Here is a 27931-nt window from a genome sequence, read left to right as displayed (position 1 = left end):
TTTATTTAACCAGACTTACCAAAGAACACAGCAAAATCTGCCTAGAAAAGAAAAGGAATGGAAATAATCATTAAAGAACCATAACATATAGAGCTAAAAGGACTTTAAAAATCTACTGGGACAACTGATTTGCTTAAGTTTACTTAAACAGTTAATGAGATAGCCACGGTTAAAACACGAGGTTCTGGATTCTTTCAACTCAGTGTTCTTTCTACAAACTATACTGATCCCCAGACTAAACCCCAGAATTGGCTGTACCTTCAGAAGTGATGTAAACATATTATAAAATAATAGGTAGATACTAAGACTATCAGTTCCTGAACTGTGCACCGTATTTCACACTGGGCAAGTAACACCTTCCCTGGCCCTTGGATTTCTCCTGTAAATTGAGAAATCTCCAACATAATCTTCAAATTCTAACTTCCTGTGAATCAGCAAACTGAATCAGTTACATAAAATTCTTCTACATGAAAGTGATATTTCTATGTACACCAGATATGTCACTGGTTTCATATATCTTGGTATTCTAAAAAGAAACCAAGGCAGAACTTATAAATAATCAGAAATATGACTTCTTACATAAGCAATAGTATGTTTCCTCTGATTATTTTATTAAGGACAAATTTTTTTTTTTTTTAAGATTTCATTGAGGAATTGGGGGAGGGAACAGCGTTGGGGAATCCAGGGAAGGGGAACAGACAAGTTGCTGTCCTTTTGTTCTTCAGTCTAGTTGTGGAGGACGTCGCTTCACTGGTCCATGTTGGTATTATCATTGTGCTCTTCCCGGGTGAGGCAGTCACTTGCCAGCCATTGGATGGCCGCTCACGGAGGCTCATGGCAGCTCATGAGAGCGCACGCCAGCTGCCCGACAGCCCCACTGCAGCCTACGCCGTCGCCGGGGACTCACAGCAGCCCAGCTCCAGGTTGAGCTGTTGTTCACCATCTTAGCTGTAGAGGACGCAGAGTAACTGGCCCATGTGGGATCCGAACCGGGGGCCCTTCTGCTCAGGGCTTGTGCTCCCAAGCCTTAATCAATGAGCCACTCAGCTGACCCGACAAATAATTTTTAAGAATAAATTTACCAAGGCTAGTTCCTGAGCTTCTAAAATATAACATGGTTAAAACTATACTATTAATACCATTAATATTTTCACTTATCAGTAGGAAACATCAGACAAAGCTAAAGTCTGATACCCAACCATTAACACCATGGACTACAGTCCCTATAGCATTCTTTTTGTTATAGAAATATTTTCCTTATTTGGAAGATAATAAGGCATTTTCCTTACTACTGTTTATAGATTTGAAAAAAGTAGTGAGCTCAAAATTGATTATTTTACACTTCCTAGGTTCCATCATACAATTTAGACTATATTTAAGTGCCACTTATAGAAACATGAAACATAACAGAAATTCAAAGTGATCCTAAAAACCAGTTACTGGAATCTGTATCCAATATGTAAGATTTGAATTAGCATTGGCAGTGTTCCTCCGTTCTCTCAAATCAAACTTCTGTTTGTCTCTCCTATAATACTTCCCTCAATATATAAAAAAATTTCTCCTTAATATAAATTAATAATAGCATACAGCATTATAATAGCAATTTATGAAATACTCTTCACATTATTTCACTGAATCCTCCAAACTAATGTGTGAAATACATATTATCCTCTTTTTACATATGAAAGAATTAAAGCTTGTAGACATACTACCTTATTAGACCAGCCTCTCATTACCATGTCTGTATCACGGAGAAGAGCCTTGGGTTTACTGAGCACTTGTACATAGCAGGCTTTGTGCTAACAGCTTACCTAATCTTAGTAAGTTCCATGGACGGTGTCATTCTCACTTTACAGACAGGGATATATAAGTTTAAAGATGTTAGGAAGTGTGTACAAAGTAGTAAGCAACAGAGCTAAAATAGTAATCCAGGTCTGATTTCAGAGTTATCTTCAAGACCTACATGCGTATTTCACTTAGGCTACTCATTTAGATATCCACTTTTCTGAGAAGGGAAGTCGCATATCCATTTTCCACTGCATACCTATGCCTCTGTCATGCAGGCAAAGCATATTTTACTTCTGGATGATTATATATTGAATATACTCCAGGAGCAGTAGACTTGGCCTTCTAAAAAAAGCAGGATAACATATAATACTCTTACATTTTAGGAAACCTCAAGTTTAGATCTTTTTCTTTGGGGGTTTTTTTTGTTGTTGTTGTTTTTTAGCTGAGCCATCCTGCTACCTGTTGGCAGCTCAGGGGCTGCTCAGCTCGGGCTGGACTCGAACCGCTGTTGCTCAGGGCTCAAACTCTTGAGCGAGCTCTTAACCAACTGAGCCACTCGGCTGGCCCTTAGATCTTTTTCTAAAAGAGGCTTTCTGTTATTGATGCTACATGAATTTACCTGGCTCATGTGTGACAACTATAAAATTTGATTCTAGCTGAAATTATAAATGCCACAAAATTAGGCTGAGTGAAATATCTCCAGAAACCATAGTTTTTTCACCATAGAAAGCCAAAATCACACTTCATACCTTGAAGCTGTTTTCAAAAGGCACTTGGTTCTACAGAAGATAAGCCTGGAATGTCTTGTGCCAGAAAGTAAGAAAAAGTTCCAAGAATGGTAAGTAAATATCAAATAGGCATAGAAGCTAGTTTAAAAGGGCTCCTATTGGCCAAATCTGGGAAATTTTGAGCATCACAATATAATGTCAGTAACAAATTATAACATATTAAATAAAACAGGAAACCAGGAATCCATACTGATATAAATTAATTAATTCATTCATTTTTAAAAAGTTTTATGAGGAATGAGGTATTTTCAGGGTCTTAAAGTACATCCCCACAAAATACTTATTATTTACAAATGGAAAAGAATAAATCTACAATTGGAGAAGCCTGGTAGAGACAATCTTAATTAAGTGACCAAAGTGAACATCATGAATAATGTAACAAATCAAATCACATGCTTCCTGATAGGAGGCAATGAGAAGGCCAGTCATCACTTCCATGATATTTCTAACAAATACGCATTGTCTGAATCTAATAATGAAGAAGCATAAGATAATCCCAAATTGAGGGACATTTTACAAAACAACTGGCCTGCAATCTTCACAAGTGTCAAGGTCATGAAAGTGAAGGGCATATTGAGGAATTTTTCCAGATTGATGAAGGCATTAAAACATATCAAATAAATGAGATGCACTATTCTAAACTCATTGCGTTCTGGAACAAATGGTGAAACTTGAATGGAGTATGAGGATAACAGTAATATGTCATTTAATTTTCTGATTTTAATGGTTGTATTGTGGTTATATAGGCAAATGTCCTTGTATGTAACAAACACACTGAAGTATTCTAGGATCATGTGAACAATTTAGTATCAAACAGTTGAGAAAAGAATATCTTCGTATCTTTGTAGTCCCAAATTTTCTGCAAGTTCAAGATAGGTAATTAAAAGTAAAAACAATTTTGTTGCTCTCTGAATCACACTTTTATTATAACTTCATATTACCTAGTCTTGTCTCAATAACAATCTATAGACAGCAAACCCTTATGCTATGAAGCAGAAAACGGAAAAAAAAATTATAGTTTTAAGATTAGCAAAAAGCTGTTGGTTGTATAAGCTGGATAATGGATACATGGGTTACTGTACTATTCTCTTCAATATTTTCTACTTCCCAACTGAATACAAGTAGGAAATAGTTATTCTGGGTGATTGTTTTTTATTTTTTTGTGGTTTTTTTACACACAGGAGCTATACTATCACTCCAAAGGGAGATGGAAAGTGGTCCTGGGTCCGCAAGCTCTCCCTATGTGTGTACGTGTGTACATATACATATATGTATGCGCACACACAGACCATTCAAGATGACAGTTTTTAAATATGGACACTACATCCCCCTTTATTACACCATTATCCCACATAAAACCCAACTTCTGCTTTTGTTTTGCTTAGAACCGTGTGTTACGTACAAAAGTGAATAGGAGCAGGTGACGATGCGCTCAGCTGCTGAGCTCATAAAGGCACCGTTGGGGGGAGGCATAACATCTGAAAACTCCCCTTGTATAGGGAGAAAATCCATGCTAGCAAGTGGCAAAGTGCCAAGGGGCCTGCTCTTTGGTGAGTCCTGCTGGGTGCTCACTGTTGAGAACCAATTCACCAAACCACTCCTGCTCTATTTGTAAGCAAATAAAGGTTTTTTCCTCTGCGGCATATAATTTATTTCTGATGGTGTATTTCTTAGTGTATTACCATATACACAGAAGATAAAAGGCCAGTTCTCCATTTGCCACAGAGCAAGGACCATGTCTAATTCCCTGTGGTTTGTAGTACTTTATACTATTGCTGTTATTTTCAGTCACAATGAAAGAGTTTCAACACTAAACAAACAAAAAAAAAGGATGACTACTCAGAGCTTTATGCTCTGATGTAAAAAAAGACTTTACATCAAAGAACCAGCATTACTTAGCAAACTTCATGTCACCATTAGATGGAAAGGCTTACCAGGTTCATTTCCTGAGTCAGCTCTGAAAGGATCATTACTCCCGTGATGCAGTGCTCCACAGTGCCCTTTGGAGAAAAGAACCAAGCTTAGCCTCAGCGGAGACATGTGAGTGGTTCTTCATGTGTAAGCCAGGTAACATTTACAAGTAACTAAACACTGAAATATCACATTTTCTTACTAATATAGCTTTTAAAACCTGTAGAAAAATCACTATCAGATCCACAAATAAAAACAATTTCAAGTTCATTTTTGGAAGGATAACTGTATATATTCAGGTATACAACATGGGACAAAGCTCACCTTAAAACTGTATGATACCCTTCAAAATGTCTGCAGCACCTAAGACTTATAATAAACTAAACCTCAAAATATAAGAGTTTGGCTTAATACTTTCTATAAGACCATGAATATGAATGAGCAAAAAATACTTTTAGTTTTATAAATTTGCTTGAAGGCTACTGAAATAGCTGTATTCAATAAATAATTAATAAATAGCTTAGGAACTAAATTAAATCCCTTTATCTAATATCGGATAAGATCACTCAGGCCCTTTTAATATTATTTAATAGTGCATGTGTATGCATTTATTATGTATCTATAATAAAGGCATCTGAAGTGCCCAACGCGCTGGGGTAAATGCATGACTATCAATATGGTATACAGTTTCACAGCCTCTATACTGTTTTTAATTTAATTAGCTTCCAATTTAATCTCAAAAACTTCCTTCAAATCAAAATTCAGATTTTATGTACATATTACTAACAAATTACTGTATTGCAAAATCAGACTGGAAGTATGCAAATAATAAATGTAACATCCAATTATAGTGTAATCATAAAAAATAGCATCAATACAGATGACATTTTTCAAGTCTTAATTTTATGTTGGTCATTCCCTAACTATCACAGAATTCCACAAGTTTACCAGGTGTAATTAAGTTCCCATTGTCTCAGAATAAAAATATAAACAAAAGAAGCATCCCGTAATTTTTGCATTTTAGTTCTTTTTGGCCTGTCAGTACAATCGGCACTGCTTGGACTGAACTACGGATTTCCTATGACTGCAGCGTCCATCCTCTGTGTCTGCCAGGCCAAGGCTCTGCAACATGCGGTTAGGGGCCAGCTGCCGGTCCTTGCATCTGCTAGTCTGCAAACGCAGTTCTAATGCGAGGATGGTTTGGTACAGTCCATGATGAAACAAAAGAGTTTGCACCAGAAGATAAAACAGCTAAGTCACGAAGGACACAGTTAAGTTCAGCTGACATTCTTTTTCATAGCAAATCTTTATTGATAAAGGAAGTACCGTGTGTGTTTATATTCTGACATAAACTCCTTATTTCGCTGTGGACCAGCAACTGGAATAGCACTGCCCTGGACAGCGGTAGGATCTCCTGGGTATGTATGTGGAACGGAGGCACATAAATGTTTGGAGTGTGGCAGCAATAAGGCTGCAATAACACAGAAAAGAAAATGTACAAAACTTCAGGCCATTAAAGATTTAACAAACTTAAAATAATTTTTACTACAAAATTCACAGAAGCCGCTAATACCCACAGGAACGATACAGTACTATTTTAGAGTACTAGCACATTAAAGTCAATTGTCTTTCTCATGAATCAAGGTTAGGTCATATACCCAGAAAACAAGGGCTTTTTCTGTGATGCTACAATAAACTTTGAAGATAAAACATTTTCTGTTTATCTGGTCTTCTAAAACTGACAAAAGCACACTGCAGACCAGCTTAAGCTCAACTTGAACCAGCCACTGAAAAAGAAGCTGGAAAATATTAGCCAGCAACAATGATTTAATTCCATTGAGTTTTCAACCTTGATTAAACAAACAAAAACTTTGAAACCTATTCTTGTCGATGCCAATGATTCTTGATGAGCTGTGTGCAGTTTTAGTAAATAATGAGAGGAGTGCTGTTGTGTTAGCTACAATTACAAGCACAATGGTAACTGAGAAACTCATCTGTCTCTGAATAAACTATCCCTCTGCCCCAGGGCAGGCTTCCTCAGGGCTAAAAACACTTATTTCTTTGAAGTTTTAGATGACCAAATACAGTAAGGCCTCCCTTAACAACCCGACAGGTTCTGCGACTTTAAGAGAAATGACTTATAACCAAAATCAATTTTACCATACCCTCATTGATATAAACAAGAGTTACGTTCCTACAGCATCCCATTAACATTATAACAAAACAACGTTATTTAAGAACCTGCTGTATTTGTTAACCACGGTTTTAACAATATGAATAAAAGTGAAGCAGCATAGACTAGTATTTTATTTTCTGAGGTTTCCAGCATTGTACTACATGGTTGAGCTATATCTCACACACGGATTAAAATTTAAAGTTACTGTATAAGAAATAAAATCTCAGAAAGTCTAAATTGCCTCTAATTGCCAATAAACCGAACCTACTGAACCATCTCTGAGTTAATCCAAACTGCTGGTTTTTCTGTGAGAACTGGAACAGATCACTGCTTCTTCAGCAAAGCACCAGCTAAAGTACTTTTCTTGCAAGTAGGGACAATGTTTTTATGAAAAAATATATATCTTTAAACATCTGAATCATACTGATCAGAGCATGCTGAGCACCCTAGGAGGCACACAGGAACGGAGAACGGCAGCCGAGGCCGCCGTCTCCCCCTCGGGACCTGTGATGCTGTGTGGGCTGGCAAGTGGGTACACTGGGACAACTTAAACTAGTGTCCTCTTGCTTCTTACCTTTTTTATGCAGTGCAACCTGAATTTATGTAAGTTAAATGAGCATATGCTACAACTTTAGGTTGAAAACATTCTTTAGAAACTAACAGTTAATGAAGCACACTGTAAAACTTAAATATAGATATCTTAAGTTAGAAAACCTGTTGAAGTGCTTGCTAACTCTATGTTTTACTAGGTCACTGTGCAACTTTATGAAAATTTCTTTACTATGCCTCAGTTTTCTCATTTACAAAATGAAATCCACTTTGCAGAGATGTAATAAGCTTTAGATAATACGTGAAAACATTATATACATATTTAGTATATATGCAGTACATAGACACACGTTAGAAATGACAGAAAATATATTTTCAAAATTAGAAAACATAATTTGCACTCTCCTGGTGTGGAAGTTATATAATGGCATGATCCTCATTTACTGGCAATAAAAAATAAATGACCCAGAGGATAAATAATAAATCATAAATAATATGGTACTGGTTGCCACAAAACAAACAGCTTTAAAAAAAGCAGTTTCCTAAACCCCCAAAAGCAACTAGTAGTGTTCTAATAATGTAATAATGGCTTCTTACCTGCAGAAACTTCTTCACATCAGCAATAATTTCTCTGAAGACAAATTGGTCTTTCTGAACCTCAAACCACCCCAACTTAGTGATTTTAGCAATGACTTGAATTAGAGCTTGGATGACAAAGGGAACCAGCTTGGGTTGCGAGGCCACATAGTTAAGAATGTAGTTCCCTGTAAGAAAACATTCTGTGATCATTTTGAACTTTTCAGCTCACAGAATGTGAATCGTGGAGAAAAACAGGTGATGATGACAAATTCTTTGCCTTTAAAAAGTGAACCCCTTTCTTCAAGACGTGTACTTACTTATATAGTCAGTTCTGCTATCAGACATATTTGAAAAAGCAAATTTGTTCCAATTTAATGGATAACTAGGAGATGATTTGAGTATAATGCAAATGTTGCTTTTGTTTTTGCATGGTTTCGTGTAGGAGAAAAATGCTAAGTGAATACAGAACACTGCCACCAGGCCAAGTGAACCCAGCCATACATGAAATGCATATACCTCACACATCTACAAGCTGTCTCAGTTCACCGGTGATCCCGTGTCATTAGCCTCACCCGTCTGTAGCTGACGGTATAATTTCTCATCCTGTTTCAAACCACCTTCCTTCCACCACTTCATAATAACCACAGATGCTGCCATTCTGAAGCCAGTTCTACAAGCAAACTTCAGGTTTTCTTCAAGATAAAATGCCATATTTATGCCACTATTTATGAATTTCTTCACCATTTAACATGTAAAACTCTTACTACACCTTCTGTTAGAGTTCTATCTTTTTTTTAATGTGTCACTGACAAAGTGTTTGAATTTTATTTCCATAAATCCCATTTCTCTCATAAGGCCTGTGGTTTTATATGTAACACAATCACTTTTAGGAATGAGTAAGTCATGTTATAGCAAAACTAACTGTATACTATCCTGTTTAAGTGGCATTAAAAATACAAAAAGTACAGTATGATAAAAGTAAGTATATAAGCAAAAGAAAGTACAAATAGATTAGTGAAGTAAAGCTTGGAATAAAGTAAATACACCAAAATCATTAAAAGTGGGTAGCAAGTTCAACTACAAGCTTCCTAGTGGACTAAGTAATTGAGGTCAGGTAACAATTATGCCACAAAGTTTATCAGAAAAATAAAAGAAAAACCTTTTTAAAAAAGGAAAAGATCCCATTTCTACTCTGGCCCCAAAGGCCAGCATGCCATTTGGGAAACGAGTGAAGAAAAGATAAACACCTCAATATTTAACTAAAAATAGCTTTAACGGAAAACAAGTCCAAAATCCAAGAACAGTTTCAACAGTTATTCTTGACAACTTTAGTGAGATTCTTCACATTAAAAAAAAGAGTTCTCATGACTAGCACATTTCAACCTTAGTTTTTATTAACATTAAAATTATATAGTCACATAAATAAAATATGGTTTGTTTTTTTTTAAAGCACAGATTTTCCTCGCATTAAGATAAATCTGAAAGAGGCTTCTCCCATGGAATATAGCAATACGGTTCTCCTGAGCTTCATTACATGTAATCCTTTATTTTATTAAGGATTAATAAATTTTATTAATAATTTATAATTATTAAGATGATTCTGCTTCCCGAATACAAAAGAAAATCTAGTTTATTTACTTCAATTATTTTTCTCTTTAAAATTTTGAAATTTTTAACCTGGAGGGGATGCAGGAAATCTCTATGTGGGTAGTGGTAACCACTAGGAGGATAACCTCAAAATGATAACACAACCAAACGGGAGACCAAAACAGTTTCACATTTAAGCTAGCCAAGAAGCACACCTTCCCAGACGGCCTCGACAAAGGTACTGGCTAATAAGTTTATTATCTAAGGCAGAGACAAGTTTAATAGGTTATATTTCTGTTATTTTGGCTGAATGTTTTACATAAAATATTGTCATGTTATGCTTTTGCATGACTTAAATATTGTTCCAGTTTAGTAAGCACCAATGATAACGATCAAGAAAAACAATAGCAATCTCAACATCAACAGCCCAACACAATAGGACAGAGCCACAGCAAGAACACAAAATGTTCAGGAAGGCACATGGGAAAATGAAATAAAACAGCCTGAGAACTCGCAGACAAAAGTTAGTAGAAAGTTGGAAACCTATGTACTAGAAGAAGCTCTTTGAGTGTCAAATGCCTGTATGACAATAAGAACAAAATTTAGCATTGAAGCATGTTAGAAATTATAAGTGCTTCCCAGCAAACACCTTATGTGGCTGCAAATATGCTGGAACTAAAATGTCTTTGAGAGAAGTGTCACAAAATAGATGTGCAAGCTTGATTCAACATTTGAAAATCTATTAATGTAATCCATCACATCAATAGGCTAAAGAAGAAAAATCACATGATCATATCAATAGATGCGGAAAAAGCACTTAACAAAATCTAACACCCATTCATGATAAACTCTCAGCAAACTAGGAAAACAAGGGAACTTCCTCAACCTGATACAGAACATCTAAGACAAATCTACAGCTGATGAATGAAATCAAGGAAGAACTAAATAAACAGGGAAATATTCCACATTCACAGATAGAAAGTCTCAATATTTTATCAAGATGTCAGTTCTTCCCAAATTGATCTATAGATTCAATGCAATCTTAACCAAAATCCCAGCAAGTCAGTTTGTGGATATTGACAAACTGATTCTAAAATTTACATAGAGAAGCAAAAGACCCAGAATAGCCAAAAAAATACTGAAGGAGAAGAACAAAGTTGGAGGTTGGACACTACCCAACTGCAAGACTTATTAGAAAGCTACAGGAATCAAAATAGTGTGGTGCTGGTGAAAGAATAGAGAGCCCAGAAATAGACCCACATAAATAGTCAACTGATTTTTGACAAAGGAGCAAAGGCAATAAAATAGAGCAAAGACAGTCTTTTCAACAAATGGTGCCAGAACAAATGGACACCCACATGCAAAAAAATGAATCTAGACATGAGCCTTACACTCTTCACAAAAAGTACCTCAAAATGGGTCACAGATCTTATAGTAAAATGCAAAACTCCTAAAAGATAACATAGGGAAAAAAACTACATGACCTTGGGTTTGGCAATGACTTTTTACACACAACAAAGGCATGATTCATGAAAGACACAACTGATACACTGGACTTCATTAAAATTAAAAACTTTTGCTCTTTAAGAGACATCAAGAGAATGCGAAGACAAGGCACAGACTGAGAGAATATCTTTGCAAAAGACTTATCTGATAAATAACTGTTACCTAAAATATACAAAAAACTCTTAAAACTCAACAGTAAGAAAATGAACAACCTGATTTCAAAATGGGCAACAGACCTAAACAGACACCTCATCAAAGAAAATGTATAGATGGCAGATAAGCATATGAAAAGATGTTCAACATCATATGTCATTAGGGGACTGTAAATTAAAACAACAATAAGATACTACCTACTACCACACACCTATTAAAATGGTCAAAATCCAAAATGCTGAAAACACCAAATGTTGACAACGATGTAGAGCAACGGAAACTCTCGTTCATTGCTGGTGAGAATGCAAAATGGTACAGCCACTCTGGAAGACAGTATGGCAATTTCTTACAAATGTAAGCATACTCTTACCATGTGATCCAGCACTCACGCTCCTTGATACTTACTCAAATGACCTGAAAAGTTATGTCCACACAAAAACGTGCTTCATTGCAGGTTAACCGATAACTGCCAAAACTCAAAAGCAATTACAGTGTTCTTCAGTAGGTGAATGAATAAAACCGTGCTATATTCAGACAATGGAATATCCCTCAGGGCTAAAAAAAAAATAAAATGAGCTGCCAAGCCATGCAAAGACATGAAGGAACCTTAAGTGCATATTACTAAGTATAAGAAGCCAATCTGAAAAGGCTACACTCTGTACAATTCCAGCTGTAAGACGTTCTGGAAAAGGGAAAACTGTGGAAACAGTAAAAAGATCAGTGCTTGCTGGGGTTAGAGGGAGGAAGGGATGAATGGGCAGAACGCAGGGGATTTTTAGGGCAGTGAAGCTGTTCTGTGTAATATTATAATGTGGGTATATGACATTATACATTCCTCCAAACTCAAAGAATACATAACACCAAGAGTGAAGCTTAATGTAAACTATGGACTTTGGGTTATAATGATGTGTCAATGTAGGTTTGTCAATTGTAAAAACTGTCTCACTCTGGTGCACGATGCTAATAATGGGGGAAGTTATATATACGTGTGGGGGCAACAGGTCTATGGGAACCCTGTATTTTTTGCTCAGTTTGCTGTGAGCCTAAAACTGGTCTAAAAAAATAAAAGTCTACTTAAAATGTGTGTGTGTGTGTGTGTGTGTGTGTGTGTGTGTAAAAGTTAGTCAAATAAACAAAACCACAATGTTTTATGACTAAAGTTTATAATGTTTGGATGCTTATTTGTGAAACTGTAACTGTCTCTTGTGCTTTCTTAAGCACACAAGTCCATGAATGCATGAATAAACCCTCCTCTAGGAGTGCCTCTGACTGTGGGTGCTTAGGAAATGTCAGTCAAACCTATGAGGCAAATGACACGTCACTGTGTGACCTGACCATTCAAACGGTGAACTTAAAGATCCATCATACATATTTTAATTTTTCTGATATGCAAATATGAATCATGTGAACTTTGAGAATGGAAAGCAAAAATGAGTCAACAATCTATTTCTATTATGAAAAAGGTAACAAAAAAAAAATCCCATACCTTAATTATTAGAGCTCTGTTCATATGAAAAGCAAGCTTTCACATACTTCACACACACAAAGTTAAAATACGTTACTTTTGGAAAATATATTGCTACTTTGTAGAATCAGTTTGCCACCTACACTTAGTTTCAAATTCACCCATATACACAGTATCTTCCTAATAAGTAGGAATCTGCTGACTTTACATGTGCACCCCAAATGATTTGATACAGCATCCTGAGAAATACTGGAGAGGTGACGTTTGTACTCTCATTCAGTTGCATGTGAACTTGAGACGATGGCTAAGAGTCTGGACTCCAAAGACTGTGTGTGTACGAGTTTAAATCACAGCTCTGCTTCCTCCTAGCTAGACCTTGCGCATGTTACAGAGGCTATCAAATCTAATTTCCTCCTGTATAAAAGGAGGATAACAATAGTGTCCACCTTATAAGTTTGGTGGATAAAATGAGATAGTGCAAATCGTAGTTACAGTACACACAATAAAATGCTAGTAATTATTTATTATTAATCTAAACAAGTGTTTTTTTGGTTACACATTGTTGTATAACAAACACATCATTGTTCATCCCCAGGTGGGTGAAGGAGATGTGACTACTGATCTTTAAAAAATGACAGAATCGGGCCGGCCGAGTGGCGCGATGGTTAAGAACTGGCTTGGGATGCCAGAGGGCCCCGGTTCGGATCCCACATATGAGGGCCAGTGACACTGCCCTCCACAGCTAAGATGCTGAACAACAGCTCAACCTGGAGCTGGGCTGCCATGAGTCGCCGGCGACAGCGTAGGCTGCAGCCCCCGTGGCAGTGGGTTGCCGTGGGCTACCGTAGGTAGCCAGCAGCCAGCGTGAGCGGCCATCCAGAAGCCAGCAACTGATCTGCCTCGCCCGGGAAGAGCGCAATGATGGTGCCAATGTGGGCCAGTGAAGCAATGCCCTCCACAACTAGACTGAAGAACAAAAGGACAGCAACATGTCTGTTCCCCTTCCCCCAATTCCCCAGCACTGTTCCCATCCCCCCAATTCCCCAATAAAAATCTTTAAAAAAAAAAAATGACAGAGTCAAGTAACTTGCATGCCTATTAACAGTTTAGCATATTTAAAAAGAATTATTTTTAAAATACAATTTGATAAAAACTGTAATAAACCACTTACTGATATCTATCCTCTGTTCAATTGGCAAAGGGCTGACTCGGCTAACAAGTTTTGAAAGACATGTTGCTGCAAGAAGCTGAGCATAGGATGTCTGCAAAGAATAAAAAGTTTTAGTTTTTATCATCACAAATGAAATTAAAGTAATTAAAACACTACGACAGGAACTTTTCCTAAACAATAATGGGAATTTTACTGGTTTTCCAAACTGGTAGATTTACAATGGATAAAAATTACACACACACACACACACACACACACACACACACACACACACACACACTCCCCCTCATAACAGTTCAATAGTTGAAGAAAGTGTCGGCAGCCTCTTTAAACAACAGAAGGCAATCGAGAGAAAGCAGATGACGAGCAAGTTCATATAGAACCCTCTCACCGTGTCTACACAGCACCGCATGCTCAGGCCTCTGATTATCTCGGCAAACTCATCGGGTTGTGCTCTCTGCTGCCCTCTGACCACAACAGCCTCCTCTCAGCTCCTTTCACTGTCTTTCCCACCGGACTCCCCACTCCTTCAGGTCTATGTTCGGCTGTGTTCTCTCTGGCCACCAAGTGTCTTAACTTAAAGTGTATTCAATCCTTCAAAATTCAGTTTGCTTATTCACTACACCCTCAGCAATGTCTTGTAAAGACAGTCCTTTCTTTTTTTTCTCTAGACCAGAGGTCAGCAAACTAAGGCCCATGGACCAAATCCTGCCTGATTTTACAAGGCCCATGAGCTATGAATGCTGTTGACTGTTTTAAACATTGGAGGGAAAAAAAATCAAAATAATAATAATATTTCGTGACGTGAAAAATACATGAAGTCCAAATTTCAGTGTCCATAAATAAAGTTTATGAGGACACAGTCATACACACTCATTTACATATTGTCTAGGGCTGCTTTCATCTATCACAGCAGAGTTGAATGTTTCAGACAGACTGTATGTGGCACGCAACGCCTCCTACCACTGCTCAGTGCAGTAACGCAGTTATAAGTCCACGGTGGCAAGAGTGCCACGGCGATCACCGTGACATAACATGTACCTTTTAGTATTCCCAGTGTATATGCATCATGTCAAAACAAGAAAACATAAATGTGGACTTCAAAGTCTCACTTTTAAGGTACAGTGGCGTGTGGATTATTTTGTTACTGAATTAGATAGCAAAGCAATGTGCTTTTTATGCAATGACACTATAGCTGTCCTAAAAGACTACAATATAATATTGCTGACAATATCAGACTAAGCACTCATGGCAATATTCCTAATTCACAGGAAATTAACAGTCAGAAAAAGTAGAAAATTTAAAACAGAGTATCTTATCACAGAAGAATTTCTTCACAAAAACAGAAAACAAAATAAACTGCCACCAAAGTTAATTTTAGAAGTGGCTCGTTCTGTTACCCAAGCAAGAAAAGCCACTTACCAATGGAGAGTTAATTAAATCACCATTGTTTTACTGTTGTAGCTGAAGTTATATGTGCAGAGAAAATAAACTTCAGATTACTGGCCTTGCTGTGAGAACAACGCTCAAATAATTGAAGACAGCTGAGCAATATCAAAATTAGATTTTAAACAAGGCAAATGATTTGAGGTTCTCCTTAGTTCTTGATGAGTTGGCGGGTGTTACTAATACTGCTCATACTGTTACCAATACTTATTGTCTGTTTGTTCCAGAAATCAGTGCTAAGTTTGAAATGACTCAAGAATTAACTACTATGAAGAGTCTGTGTGAAACTACAGGCCAGAATATTTTTAAAGAAGTTGAGAAAACATTAATTCTGTACAACCTGAAGCAGTATCTGCTAAGATGTGTCACAAATGATAATAAAAATATACGGAGCAGAAAAGGGCTGATATAAATATTTGAATCTATCATTGTTGATGAATCAGTGGTGTTAACACATTGTTTGCGGGAAACGAGTAAACTCGTCGTATAGAGAAAAATGCCCGCTTACAAAGTGTTAAGTGTGGACTTCAACTCACTTTCATGAACTTATCTCCAGATCTGTAAATTTCTGTCAGAAATCGAAGTGGAAAATCCTGACTTTCCCTACCCCACCGTCAGTTCAATAGCTTAGCAGCAGTAAAGTTTCACAGCAATTTTTTTTTTGCTCAGGGCTGAGACTGAAATTTTTATGAATGAGAAGAACCATTCTAAACCACTATTGTTGAACACTAAATGGCTTTGGAAATTAGCTTTTGCTGGCAAACTTGATAATGTCTCTCAGTGAATTCAACCTAAAGATATAAAATTGCCTAAAAGGCAAACAGTGCTCAGTGCTCAGTACTTATGTACAAAAGGTATAATTCAGCAAAGTCATTTCAATAACTGACACTGCTTGAATCACAAGTAGTACCAAGAAGCTTTACACACTTCCACACTGCCAACAGTTAAAACAAGTAGCAAGATCCCTATTCCTGCAGATATTTTCTGAGCTCAAACTACAGGTCCTGCATCATTTTTCAGACCTTGATGCAAGTGCAAAAGAAATTCCCATATTTTGAAATCCATTTAATTGATCAATTGAGGAGCTTCCCCATAACCTTCAATTGGAAGTGATTAATCTGCAATGTATTGACATTCTAAAAGGCAAATATCAAGAGATGTTTTAATAGAATTCTATAAATGCCTTCTAAGTGATGAATATGCTTAATTAAAATCATATGCTCATGGATTGATATATTTGGCAGTACCTATCTGTGTGAAAAAGACATTTCCCAAGATGAAATATGTAAAATCTCATTACAGATCAGTATTATCATAGGAAGATTTACAATCAATATTGAACCCAATGAAGCAAAGTGTTATCCCCACAAAAATAACTCTATTGTTTTCATTAGTAGACCTGTGTTTAAAAAAAAAAATGCACTCAATTTTCAGATTTCAAATTTCATCAATAAAACTGCAGAAATATGTTTTTCTCTCTTCTTACAGACATACTTACAAAATATCCTTGATTTTGCCTCTTGGACTGCAAAGTCTAAAATATTTATAATCTAGCATTTTACAGAACAAGTTTGCCAGCCTCTGCTCTAGACCACACAATCCTTATTGGATTGCTTACCATATCATTTCAGAGTTCTTTATTATACATCTATGCCTCCCCAACTAAAGTATGATTACTGTAATGCACCAACATAAAAAAAGTAGGAAGTACAGCACCTGGGTTTCCTTTTAAGCATTTGCTAAATAACTGCTGGATGAGTGGCTATGAAACTCTAGAAGGGAGGCAGACATAAGGTAGTCAGCATTCCTCCGAATCCTTCCTTCATGTTTCAGAGTTGACTAGACCTGCCTCTCTGACCTTAGGTTGTTTTTTTTTAAAGCTGACAACTTCCTAAAAATGTAAATTTTGCCCACTGATATGGTACATAAAGAGGACCAAGAAGAATCAAGAAACTATTTCCCACCATGCCGATTTCCACCTCCAGGGCTCTTCTCTAAGTTTGCTTTCCAATTCTTTCTCTGATTAATCTCTTTGACAGTGAAATAAAACTACAGTACAAAGACATGTGGTGATACCTATCAGTCATCATTGCTAACCTACATGAGTTCATTAACAATGACATTTATCCACTGATCTTTTCATGGCAAATCGCTGTTATCGAATACTTACTGTTCCTTGTTCTAACAGAAGTTGACACTTGCTGAGGCATTCTGGGCTGTCAATAAGTTCCAGGAGTGCTTTCTCAGCCTCTATTCTTTGTGTAAGATCAGTGCCTATGTACAGATGAGTACACAATGCTTCCAATTCAGCCAAACTCTTGAGAAGAAAAAAAAACATTACCATTTTTACTTGAGTGGAAAAAAATAAATAAATATTAATCACAGGAAACAAAGGGATACAAATATCATGCCTGGATTCATCAATTCAATAAATGCTTATTGAACTATCACTACCTACGAGGGGTCACAGTGGTGAACAAAACAGGCATATCTCCCACCTCCAAATTATTTCATCATAAGTTGATAGTTCCGTGATGGAAAAGTAAGAGTATAGAAAGAGGAGGACTTGCCTAATCCAAGAAGTTACAAAAGGCTTGCCTGAAGTAGTAACATTTATGCTGACCTGAAAGGTGAGCCAGATGAGGAAAGACTAGACAGCAGTCCAGGCCAAGAAATAGCATTTACCAGGGCCCAGAGCAGAGCTTAATCATTTCAGGGCATTGAAAGGTCAGTGTGACAAGGACTGCAAGGAGGATACACCAATTGAAGCTAAAAGATGAAGGGTGAATGGTTATCAGGCAGAAGCTGAAGACACTACGCCAATGTACATTCTTTCTCAAATTATAAGAACTGCAACGGTTCCATCTATAGAAAAGAAAAGATAATTATAAATATATGCTGATTTGGGACTTATGAACCAATAACTCATTGTGCTGCAGGCGAACTCTGTCCTGACTTTCAGGAACTATGACTTGCCCCACGTTATTGCCAGCAGTGTAATAACTAGTTATCATGTTGCTGGCTCCTATTTTACGGGCACAAAGAAGAATTCATTCTGTTCGTAAATATAATCTCAACTGAAGATATAGGCCACATGGATACAATCTGAAAAAAAAAATTATAAATGAGTTCAGCATTCCTCCAGCCTAAAAGATTTTTTGTTAAAAGGCATCTTACTAAAACAAACTACTTCCCTTTGAACTTGAATTAGAGAATTATTCTTTAGAGGACAAAAAAAAAGGCACAGATTTCAACATCAGTCAGGTGGGCATATGAAGGTAATGGGGTATTCCTAAAGAAATGTTATTTTTCATCCTTTTTGGCCTGAATATTTATGTGGCAGCCTTACAGCTACACTAGTCCAAACATTCTCTCAAATGCATATACTTTTGGTTAACAGGAACACACAGGGAACACTGAAATGAGGCCTCCTCTAGCTCCTTTTATTCTTCTCACTTCTCTCCTTTATGGCATTTTCCATTTCCCTGTCCAGAATTAAACACCTTCCCTACCACACCCCCCGGAATTGGCCCAAGTCCTCTGTGTACTACCTACCATGTACTACTGATAATATTAAAATACATAGACTATCCCATGAATACCTATTAATTCCCCTATTTTCTCCAAGGATAAGAAGTATAAAAATGAAAACAGCTACCTTTATCCCTTTCATAAATCATGATTGAGCTCCGAAGTCTTCTTTCATCTAATAAATTCAAAGGGCTGAATTTTAGAACTGATAATACCCACAATAATTTACTGATAAACTGATCCTGCTGCATTCAGCTAAATCTAAGAGTCTGTGAAGTAGACTTTGCGTACAAAAAGAACTAGGTCAGAAACAATGATTAACACTTAACTGTTTAAAAACAAAAGTGAGCAAAAAAGTGAGATTAATAATAGTGCCTACCTCATAGGTTTGGAAGATTAAATGGGTCAAGGCCACGTAACTTCTGGCACACAGTGTACACTATAAAGGCTAGTTGTTTATCATTAATCTTACCTAACAATAATATTATAATAAACGAAATTACACCCCCCTAAAACATATGTCCAAGTCCTAACCCCCAGTACCTTTGAATGTGACCTTATTTGGAACTTGGGTCTTTGCAAATCCTTAAAGGAAGGATCTCGGAATGAGATCACCCTGGGTTCAACATGGGTCCTAAATCTAACGATGCATATGAGAAGGGAGCGGGACATTTGAGATGCAGACATATACAAAGGAGGAGGCAAAGCCTGAAGCGATATCTACAAGCCAGGGAACACAAGGACTGCCAGCAGCCATCCAAAACTAGGAGAGGCAAGGAACAGATTCTCCCTCAAGGCCTCCCGAAGGAACCAACCCTGCCGGCACATCAGTTTCAGACTCTGGCCTCCATAAGTGTTAAGATAATAAATTTCTGTTGTTTTAACCCACCCAGTTTGTGGTGATTTGTTACAAAAGCCCTAGGAAGCTAATACAAATAATAATATTAATTAATCAATGGAACCTAAGTAAATCTATTTGGAAAAAATTCTGGAAAAGTTCTGAAAATTATTTTGTCTGTTTTCCTCGGCACAAAAGTCTGGAGTACATCTGAATAGTATTTGTTCAAGTCTAAAATGTTACCAATTACCCTTTTATCCCCTAAGGTATTTCAAATTATTAACAACTGAAAGGCAGTACAAGATAAACAGGGAAAGGTTTGAACTTTCTCTTCGAAAAGATTGAAACAAAGGGGGAAAAAATCAAGTTATTCTTTCACTGTAATTGTTACAATTAAACACATGCCTGACATACTAAATCTTTGTAGAGAAAAGGATACATACACAAAGATCCTTACCCTGGTGGAAAAGCATTATCTAATTTAAAACAGTTAAACTCACAATGTGATGACTGCTGACTGACCGATCTTCTGATTAGCATTTGATTCTTCAAAGAATCTGTCTATAAAGGGAGACTTTTTTTTCACAGTGAATTGATAAATTTGCACCTTATTTTTATACACTGATGGAAGAGAATATGGTTAACATGAGAATGCCTCAGAGAAATGGCTCCCTTCTTGATCTGTTGACAAATCAGGCTTGAGTTATTAAAGCTTATGCATGACTTGTTATCAACATCAGAAGCCCATATAAATAACTAATAGGTACAACAAGTAGAATTGGACATCACCTAACTCTCATAGAGTAACTATCAAATATAAACAACTTCCGAAGCCTAGGAGACAATGACATGATCCCACTGACAGTCTAAATCAAGATCTTCCAAGTTATTCTGGACTTATCTCTGGCCTTTCCACTTGACATACAATTAGCCTCTAAATGATGTGACTTCTTTGTATACAGTAATTCCCATACATATACCTATCAACAGGTAAGCGCTGAGTAAAAGAAGCCAGACAAAAAGAGTTACATTGTACGGTCTACAGTAACAGAGAGCAGCTCAGTGGTTTCCGGCTGGGCAGGGAGGGCAGCGAGCAGGAGATCAGGGTGGGAGCAGCAAGGAGGGTTACGAAGGGGCATAAGGAAACTCTGGGGATGATGGGCACGTTCATTATCTCGGTTTCAGTGATGGTGTCACAGCAATATACACGTCACAACTTATCCAACTGCACAGTTTAAAGATGCACAGTTTATTATTTGTCAATTATACTTCAATAAAGCTAAAAAACTGAAGGCTTTTGTTCTAGGGGAAAAATGTCCCCTATTAATAAAAAACAAATCAATGAACCACAAAAATCCCACCTCAATTCAACGTAAAACTCTTCTCAATTACTTCTCTATATCTTTCCTGCCTTTTGGGGTGAAGCGTCTTGATTACCATTAATAGAAAAATGCCTTTATCTTGAAGTTATTCATTTCCCACAAACGCTTCTTCCTCGCTTTCCTACCTTTTCCTGAGCGTACACCTGGAGGCACATTCCTGGGCCTCTTGGAACTCTTCCTTCTACAATGAACTGGATAGTATTTTAGTGCTTAACAGTTTACAAAAGTATTTCCATCTTTTATTTTGTAAACCAATTCTGAAAAGTAGACTCCTGCAAAGGACGTATTTTTAGCACACCCTTCCCTTTTATACGAACCCTACTTTACAGACAAACTGAGGCTGAGAGGTCAAACACATATAAAAGTTGCTCAAGATCCAACACAGAGTAAATGGTCAACTGTGAGCGAAATACACGTCTGTAGGTCCCCCGTGCATGCGTCTCCTCGCTGCCCTGCCACCTTGCCACCCCGAGCTTCAGTTATCATCTATCTGCAGATGACGCCCCAGTGCATACTTGCCTCTTGAAATCCAGGAAGAGGTTGAAAAGAGCCCCCACATCTCAGAAACTGAGTCAAACACATTTCCCACAGATTTCTGCTTCAAATGTCCCTTTGTTTTGTTTCAGTGGTTTCAGAGGTCGAGATCAGAATCTAGATTTACGATCTGGATGCTCTCTGGCTTTTCCTTCTCCTTAGTCCCTCCTGTATAATTTAAGAGCTTGGCCCTGCCCAAAGGAAAGCCTGGCCTTTGCCCTCAGATTTTGGGAGATAATCCAAGTCATACCAGACAGGAGTGTTTTTATTCAGGGTGGGGGTGAGGGGTGCAGCCCATAGTTGGGGGCTGGCCATACCTGAAAGACCAACCATATGTTTTAGGGTGCAGAGTTTGGATCACATGCTATCAGTCGTGTGCAATCAATCAGTCAGGCCTACATAATGTAGCCCCAGTAACAACTGCAGAACTCCAAGCTCGGGGGAGCTTCCCTGATTTGCAATACTCAGTACATACTGTCACACATACACACTGGGAGAGTGGTGTGTCCTGAGGACAACAAAAGCTTTGTTTTGGAACCCTCCCACTCTGCCCTATGCCTCTCTACTTTTAATCAATTTTAATCTGTGTACTTTCCTGGGGATAAATTGCAACCATGAGCACAACAGCATTCAGAGAGTTCTGTGAGCCCTTCTGACAAACTATCAAACCTGAGGGTGGTCCTGGGAAACTTCAAACACGCAGCTGATGCCAGAAAGTAAGGGCAGTTTTGCAAACTGTGCTCTCAGGCCTTGAGTTTGGCTAATTCCAGGTACATACCTAACAAGTCATAAAGTCCTATCAATTCTTTTTTTTTTTTTTTTTTTTAGCTGAGCCATCCTGCTACCTGTTGGCAGCTCAGCAGGCGGCTGCTCAGCTCAGGCTGGACTCGAACCGCTGTTGCTCAGAGCTCAAACTCTTGAGCGAGCTCTTAACCAACTGAGCCACTCGGCCGCCGGCCCTCTATCAATTCTTTTTTAAGTAGAGACTCAGGCTCAACACCTGTACGTGATATTCAGAGCAATAGGACAATCTTTTCTAACTGTGGCCTCCCTCCAGTGCCCTGGGTTGTTCCTTGGCTTCTTTGAGAATAAGAGGGGAAGTTTTGGAATCTGCCACTTATTAAGTAACCGCAAGCAAATTATTTAACCTTTCTAAAACTCACTGCTGAAATTGAAAAATATCACTTTGAAATAATGTCCACCTTCCAAAATAATTAAGATTAAGATAGAAAAAATGAGTGAAAGCTTAATCCAGTGCCTGATATACAGCAGATCCACAATAAACTGTAATTAATCTCTCAGTTACTGATAATTATAAAACACCATGTTGGTCTTCTATCTATAGTTTCTCCCATTCATGTTCATATTGCCATGATGATCATTCCTAAACCCCTTTGTCATCACGTTACCATCATGTTCAAATGTAACAGCTCACTATCACATCTAGACCAAATCAGGTAGCCTGGCTGGGTAGTAAGACGCCTGGCTATAGTCCCTGGTTTTGGAACAATCCTGTGCGCAAAAAAGATCAACCAACTAGGTCCCCTAACTTTTTCCTAACGTTATCTTTTCAATCTCATCAAGGTCCCTCTGTTCTATCTTAAGTGCCTACATCTAACTTGTCCCCAGCTCTAACTTTCCTCACTCTGTCCCTTACCACCAATCTGCACTGTCTCCTCTCAGATAACCCAGATCTATTACTTGCTTTGGGACAGAGTACCCTAACTCACAGCTTCCCAACCAAATGCATGTGCCTTACATAGGTTATAGGTATGCCTGAGATGTTGATGCCCCTGCCCTCGGGGCAGCCAGACTTTAGACTGTGGGCAGTTTATGTCAATGAACTACACAATTACCATCTTTTATGTATGTCATGATGTGAAAAGGATTGTGGAAAAGTGCCTAACCTCACCTTACACAGATCCACTTCCTTATTCATCGCTGTAATGGCATAATTTTTGACTAGCTACTCTGCTGAACAGGTGACAGTAAGATATGGGTATGAAAGAATATGGAATTATGAGTTATTAGGCCCCCTCTAACCCTATAGCCTTGGGCAAGTCACAATTGTAAGACTCAGTGTCTTCAGGAATAAAATGTAGACAAATATGAACACTTCTCAAGTTAGTTGTGGGGCTCAAAATCTACAATGAGCATGTGAAAATTCAAAACATTAAATACCTGTTATTAACAAATGCTCCTTGAGTTAACAGGGTAACAACACGATCCTATAGGCTGAAAAGAATTCAAACTGTGAAGTTTTGGAGCGTTTTTCTTGTCCCCAAAACTATCTGATCGTTTTTTCGTCCAACTCCTCTTTTCAGCTGTCCACAGCTGCTGTGCAATACATTCCTCGGAAACCAACACAGGTAGTTTTGGCATGAGCACCTAATTTTTCCAACACTCTCCCGAACTATAAAGAAGTCTTCAGGGTTGGGTGATTGACTATTACACATCACCTTTCCAAGTCTAAAAATGTTCCAAATTCCCACCATAGTTTTTAATTTACCCTCAAGATTTACATCGGAACTATGGACATCTGATGACCTATTTTACAATCCCTAAGTCCTCCCTGTCAGATTCCTCCTGTGAAAATTTCCCAGAGGGTATATTTACTAAAGTGACAATAAATACCATTATTTTGACCCAGAGACCCTTTAAATGGCAAGGAGTTAAAAGGTAATGTGCGGGGATCGTCACGTACTAATCTATGACATCCTGGAGCTGTCAATTACCTGACTGGAGAGTGGCTGATTGGAAAGAAAAACCCTTTGGAATAACCAATCAATAAGGAATGAGTCTGCCCACAGGGGGCCCAAAGATGTCTACAAAGGGAATGTGTCCCTTAGATCCACTGTCACCGTATCATGAAATTTCCTACCCTTCCCCGGTCATCTCCTGCCATCCACTGCCACCTCCTCTCCCTTCTGTTTTGTATGAACCCTACGCCCCAGCCAGACCGAACTTCCGGCAGCGCGCTGGGGTCTTCCCCAATTCTTGGCCTTGGCTTACTTTGTCCTTTGTACACCCTCCCCTTCCTCTTCCCAGTCCAACTCCTACCATTCTTGCAAGACCCACTAGAGTGCAAGTTCTCTGAGAGTAGGTATCATCAAGTGCTGTTACAGGGGCTGTATCTTCAGAGTCTGGCAAAACAGGAATTCACTACATAAGTGGACGAATGGGGGCTCAAAGCATCTCGTCTGAGCAGCAGAGCAGCTCTGCCTCACTCCTTACACACACACACACACACACACGCTCTCACGGTGGGCTGCCCCCTTTCAATGTTCCCAGGATATCCTGTGGTTAATCCTATCATTTTTCACAGGTACTGTAATTATCTTGACTTCAGGGAGGGCAGGGAGGGTTAAAGGATGTAATCCTTTATCCCAGAACTTTGCACGGTGCTTGAGACACAGCAGGAGGCTCCATAAATGTTTGTTGAATGGAGAACTGGATGCACACGCCCGTGCAGCCCGAGAACACGCGAGCCTTCCTTCCTCCAGGCGCATCCTGAGCACCCAGCTCCGCGCTCCGCGCGCGCCCTGCCCCGGTTTCCTCCTCCAACGAGGCTGCAGCGGAGCCCTCCTTCGCCACTCGCTCCAGACGCGGCCCCTGCCCGCTCTGGCCCGTTCAAGTCCCACCGCTACCCCGCTCCTCCGGCGAACCCCAAGCCCCTCTCGAGCTCCGTCCCAACTGTGCGCTGGCGGACCACGGAGCCGCGGCGGGAAGGCGGACCGGACCGGGCCGGGCTCCCACCTGCCCGGGCGCCGCCAAAACCGCCCTTCGCGTGGATCCTCGGCATTCGCACCTCCCACGAGGGGCGAGCTCCGAGCCTGGCCTCGGCCCCGCCGCCCGCCGCCCGCCGCCCCCTCCCTCGGGCCCGGGCCCGGGTCCCCGGGGCGCTCATCCGCGGCTCCGCGGCCTCCGCCACCGTCTTCGGCCCTCAGTCTCCAGATCGCGGCGTCCCGCCGGGTTCCCGGGACGGCGGAGCGAGGACCCCGCGGCGCACAGCGCACTGACCTGGAAGTGCAGCGCCATCTTCCCGGGAGGCGGCGCCGGCCAGCGGTCCCGAGAGCCGGAGGGGAAGGAGGGGAGGCGGGCGCCGCGGAGGCCCCAGCCGCCCGCGGGGTCCCTGCGCCGCTCGCTCGCTCGGTCTCCGCCGAGACCCCGCGGCCTCCGGGTTCGGAGCGCTGGACGGGGCGGGGCCTGACGTGCGGGGCGGGGCGATGGAGACGGCGCTCACTGGGCGGGCCCGAGAGGGGCGGGGCCTGGGGGCCAGGAATCCCAACTGTCCCCCGCACTCCTTTCAACCGCTGGTACCGCAGGTGACTCCTGACCTCAGACCTCAGACCTTTGACACGACCACCACAACCAAACTGTCAGCCGTGCCCCCTGACTCTTAACATCTCCCACAGACTGTTGACCCCTGACCCCTACAGCACAATTGCCCATAGCATCTGACTTCCACATTTCCACAAGTTTTCATGTCCTCTCACGCCCACTTGCCATAACACAATCAGCCATAACCTTGGACTCCTCCATGCCAGCTGCTGCCCTTGACCCCTGACTCCCAGAGTACAACTTCATATTTTTTAAACTTAATTTTTGTTAAAATTAAACTGACAGTGTCTACGTGGTGTTAAGTTATAAAATTCTAGCTCACCTCTTCTCATCTATGCTTCATTTAATGTAAACTTAGATTTTAAGCCAAATAATTTCATTGGAATGAGAATTTATTTGAGCAGAACTGGGTTAAAGTCACTCCTTTCTGATGCTCTTCATTTTCTTCTTGAAGTTTGACACCTCCAGTTGGGGTCATTGTACTTTAGTGTGAAAAAATTCCTTTAACACTTCTGGCCTACTAGCAACAAATTTGCTCAGTTTTAATTAACATACAAATGTCTTTATTTTACCTACCTTTTTTGGTTTGTTTTTTAGCTGAGCCATCCTGCCACCTGTTGGCAGCTCAGCGGCAGCTCAGCTTAGCCCAGGAATCGAACCAGCGACCCTGTTGCTCAGAGCTCACACTCTTGAGCGAGCTCTTAACCAACTGAGCCACTCAGCCGGCCCCACCTACATTTTTAAAGGATAGTTTTGCTGGGTATAGAATTCCATTTGGGCTTTTAAATTTTTTCCCCCAGCATTTAAAAAATGCCTTTCCCTTGATTTCTGGTTGTCATTGTCTCTGTTGAGAGGTTAGCCATTGGTCTGATTGTCACTCCTTTGAAGATATTATGTCTTCTTTTCCCACCCCCAGATGCTTTACAATTTTTCTTTCTTTTTGATTGTTAGCAGCTTGTGAAGCAGTGATTGTATATTTCTGTGTGTATGTGTGCATGTGTGTGTTACCCTACCTGGAATTGATAAGGCCTCATAAATATGAAATCTTATTTTTTAATCAGTATTTGAAAATCCTCAGTTAGTATTTCTTTAAATATTACTTCTGTCCCCTTCTCTCTCTCCCTTCTCCTTCTGGAACTCCAATTACATGTGTGTTAGACCTTTTTGGGCATTCCATATGTCTCTTACACTCTTCTATATTTTTTGTCTTTTTATTGCATTGTGCTTTAATCTGCATATTTTTTACTGAACTGTTGCCCATTCAGCAGAATCTGTTCTGCTGTGTCTGAACTGCAATCCAACTCCTATATTAAATTCTTAATTTTAGTTATATTTTTAGTTCCAGAATTTTCATTTGGCTTCTCCCTTTCCATTCTTTAAGTAGATTTCAAAGCTCTGGTAAAATTCTTTATCTTCTTCATTTTAATCATATTTTTTTAAGCTGTTACTAGATAGCTCCAATATTTGAATCACCTGTGGGTCCTCTGTTTTTCAAGAGTGCCTCATAATTGCTTATTGAATGCTAAGACAGCATGGAAGAAAAATTATTGATGTTCTGGATGATACCAGCTTTCTCCAAAGAGGGTTAAGTTTTTTAATTGTTGTAGGCACATAGCATACCAGTTGCTCACCTTAATCCTATTGAGGCTTGGTTTTAGACTTTTAAATTCAGGTTTATTTCAGTTTTGCCCTTCTTCCTAAGTCAAGGTCCTTACTGAATTTACAATTAAAAGCCTAGGATGTTTACCAAGACTCCTCCACCTGTGTGGCTAGCTAGCTAAAGGCTCATCTCCCCAACACAGTAGCTGCTAAAATCTCTGTTTAACTCTTTAGGTGCTGCAGTTCTCCTGACTTTTTCACAGATTTCCCCATGCATGTGCACCTTAAGAGTTGACTGATGATTTGAGGGAAATTTGTACACAGATATTTTTTGGCTCACATCTGTGTAGCTTCCTCCTCTTTAGAATTTTGTCCCTCAATTCCCAGCTGCTTTTACTCCCAAACTCCCATTTCTTCTCCTAGCCAACTGAGATTGCTGCTGTCTATTTAGCTATGTTAACCCTTGTGTTCATTGGAAAATGCTCTGGGGGTTGGGAGGATGCTAAGGTGACTATGAATCTCACCCTTAGTGCTTTCATGGTCTCAGGGATTGAAGCCAATAAAGTCCTGCTTTTATTTGTTGTTCT

The 27931-nt window shown here is 39.3% G+C and overlaps 1 protein-coding gene across 6 annotated transcripts in view; it reads right to left on the bottom strand.

Annotated features, from left to right (window-relative positions):
* RANBP17 (RAN binding protein 17) overlaps positions 1–25586 on the bottom strand; it is a 263837-nt gene extending 238251 nt beyond the window's left edge. For 5 of the 6 annotated variants that reach the window (XR_002123189.1, XR_002123188.1, XM_019635965.1 and 2 more), the window contains exons 1-5: positions 25425–25586; positions 17290–17436; positions 13674–13764; positions 7810–7976; positions 4511–4576 (exon numbers count right to left, since the gene is read on the bottom strand). Coding sequence is in view for 3 of the 6 variants with exons in the window: in XM_019635965.1 (XP_019491510.1) it covers positions 4511–4576; positions 7810–7976; positions 13674–13764; positions 17290–17436; positions 25425–25442 (489 nt within the window). In the remaining 3 variants the exon portion in view is untranslated. Of the gene's footprint in view, positions 1–4510; positions 4577–7809; positions 7977–13673; positions 13765–17289; positions 17437–25424 lie in introns of those variants that run through there. The other variant, XM_019635968.1, reaches the window with a different exon arrangement.
* Between the last annotated feature and the right edge of the window lie 2345 nt (positions 25587–27931).

The sequence above is a fragment of the Hipposideros armiger genome, unplaced genomic scaffold (genome assembly GCF_001890085.2).
Source record: "Hipposideros armiger isolate ML-2016 unplaced genomic scaffold, ASM189008v1 scaffold_25, whole genome shotgun sequence".
Taxonomy (NCBI): domain Eukaryota; kingdom Metazoa; phylum Chordata; class Mammalia; order Chiroptera; family Hipposideridae; genus Hipposideros; species Hipposideros armiger.
The sequence above is the reverse complement of the archived record's forward strand: the minus strand, read 5'-3'. Positions and strand labels throughout refer to the sequence as shown.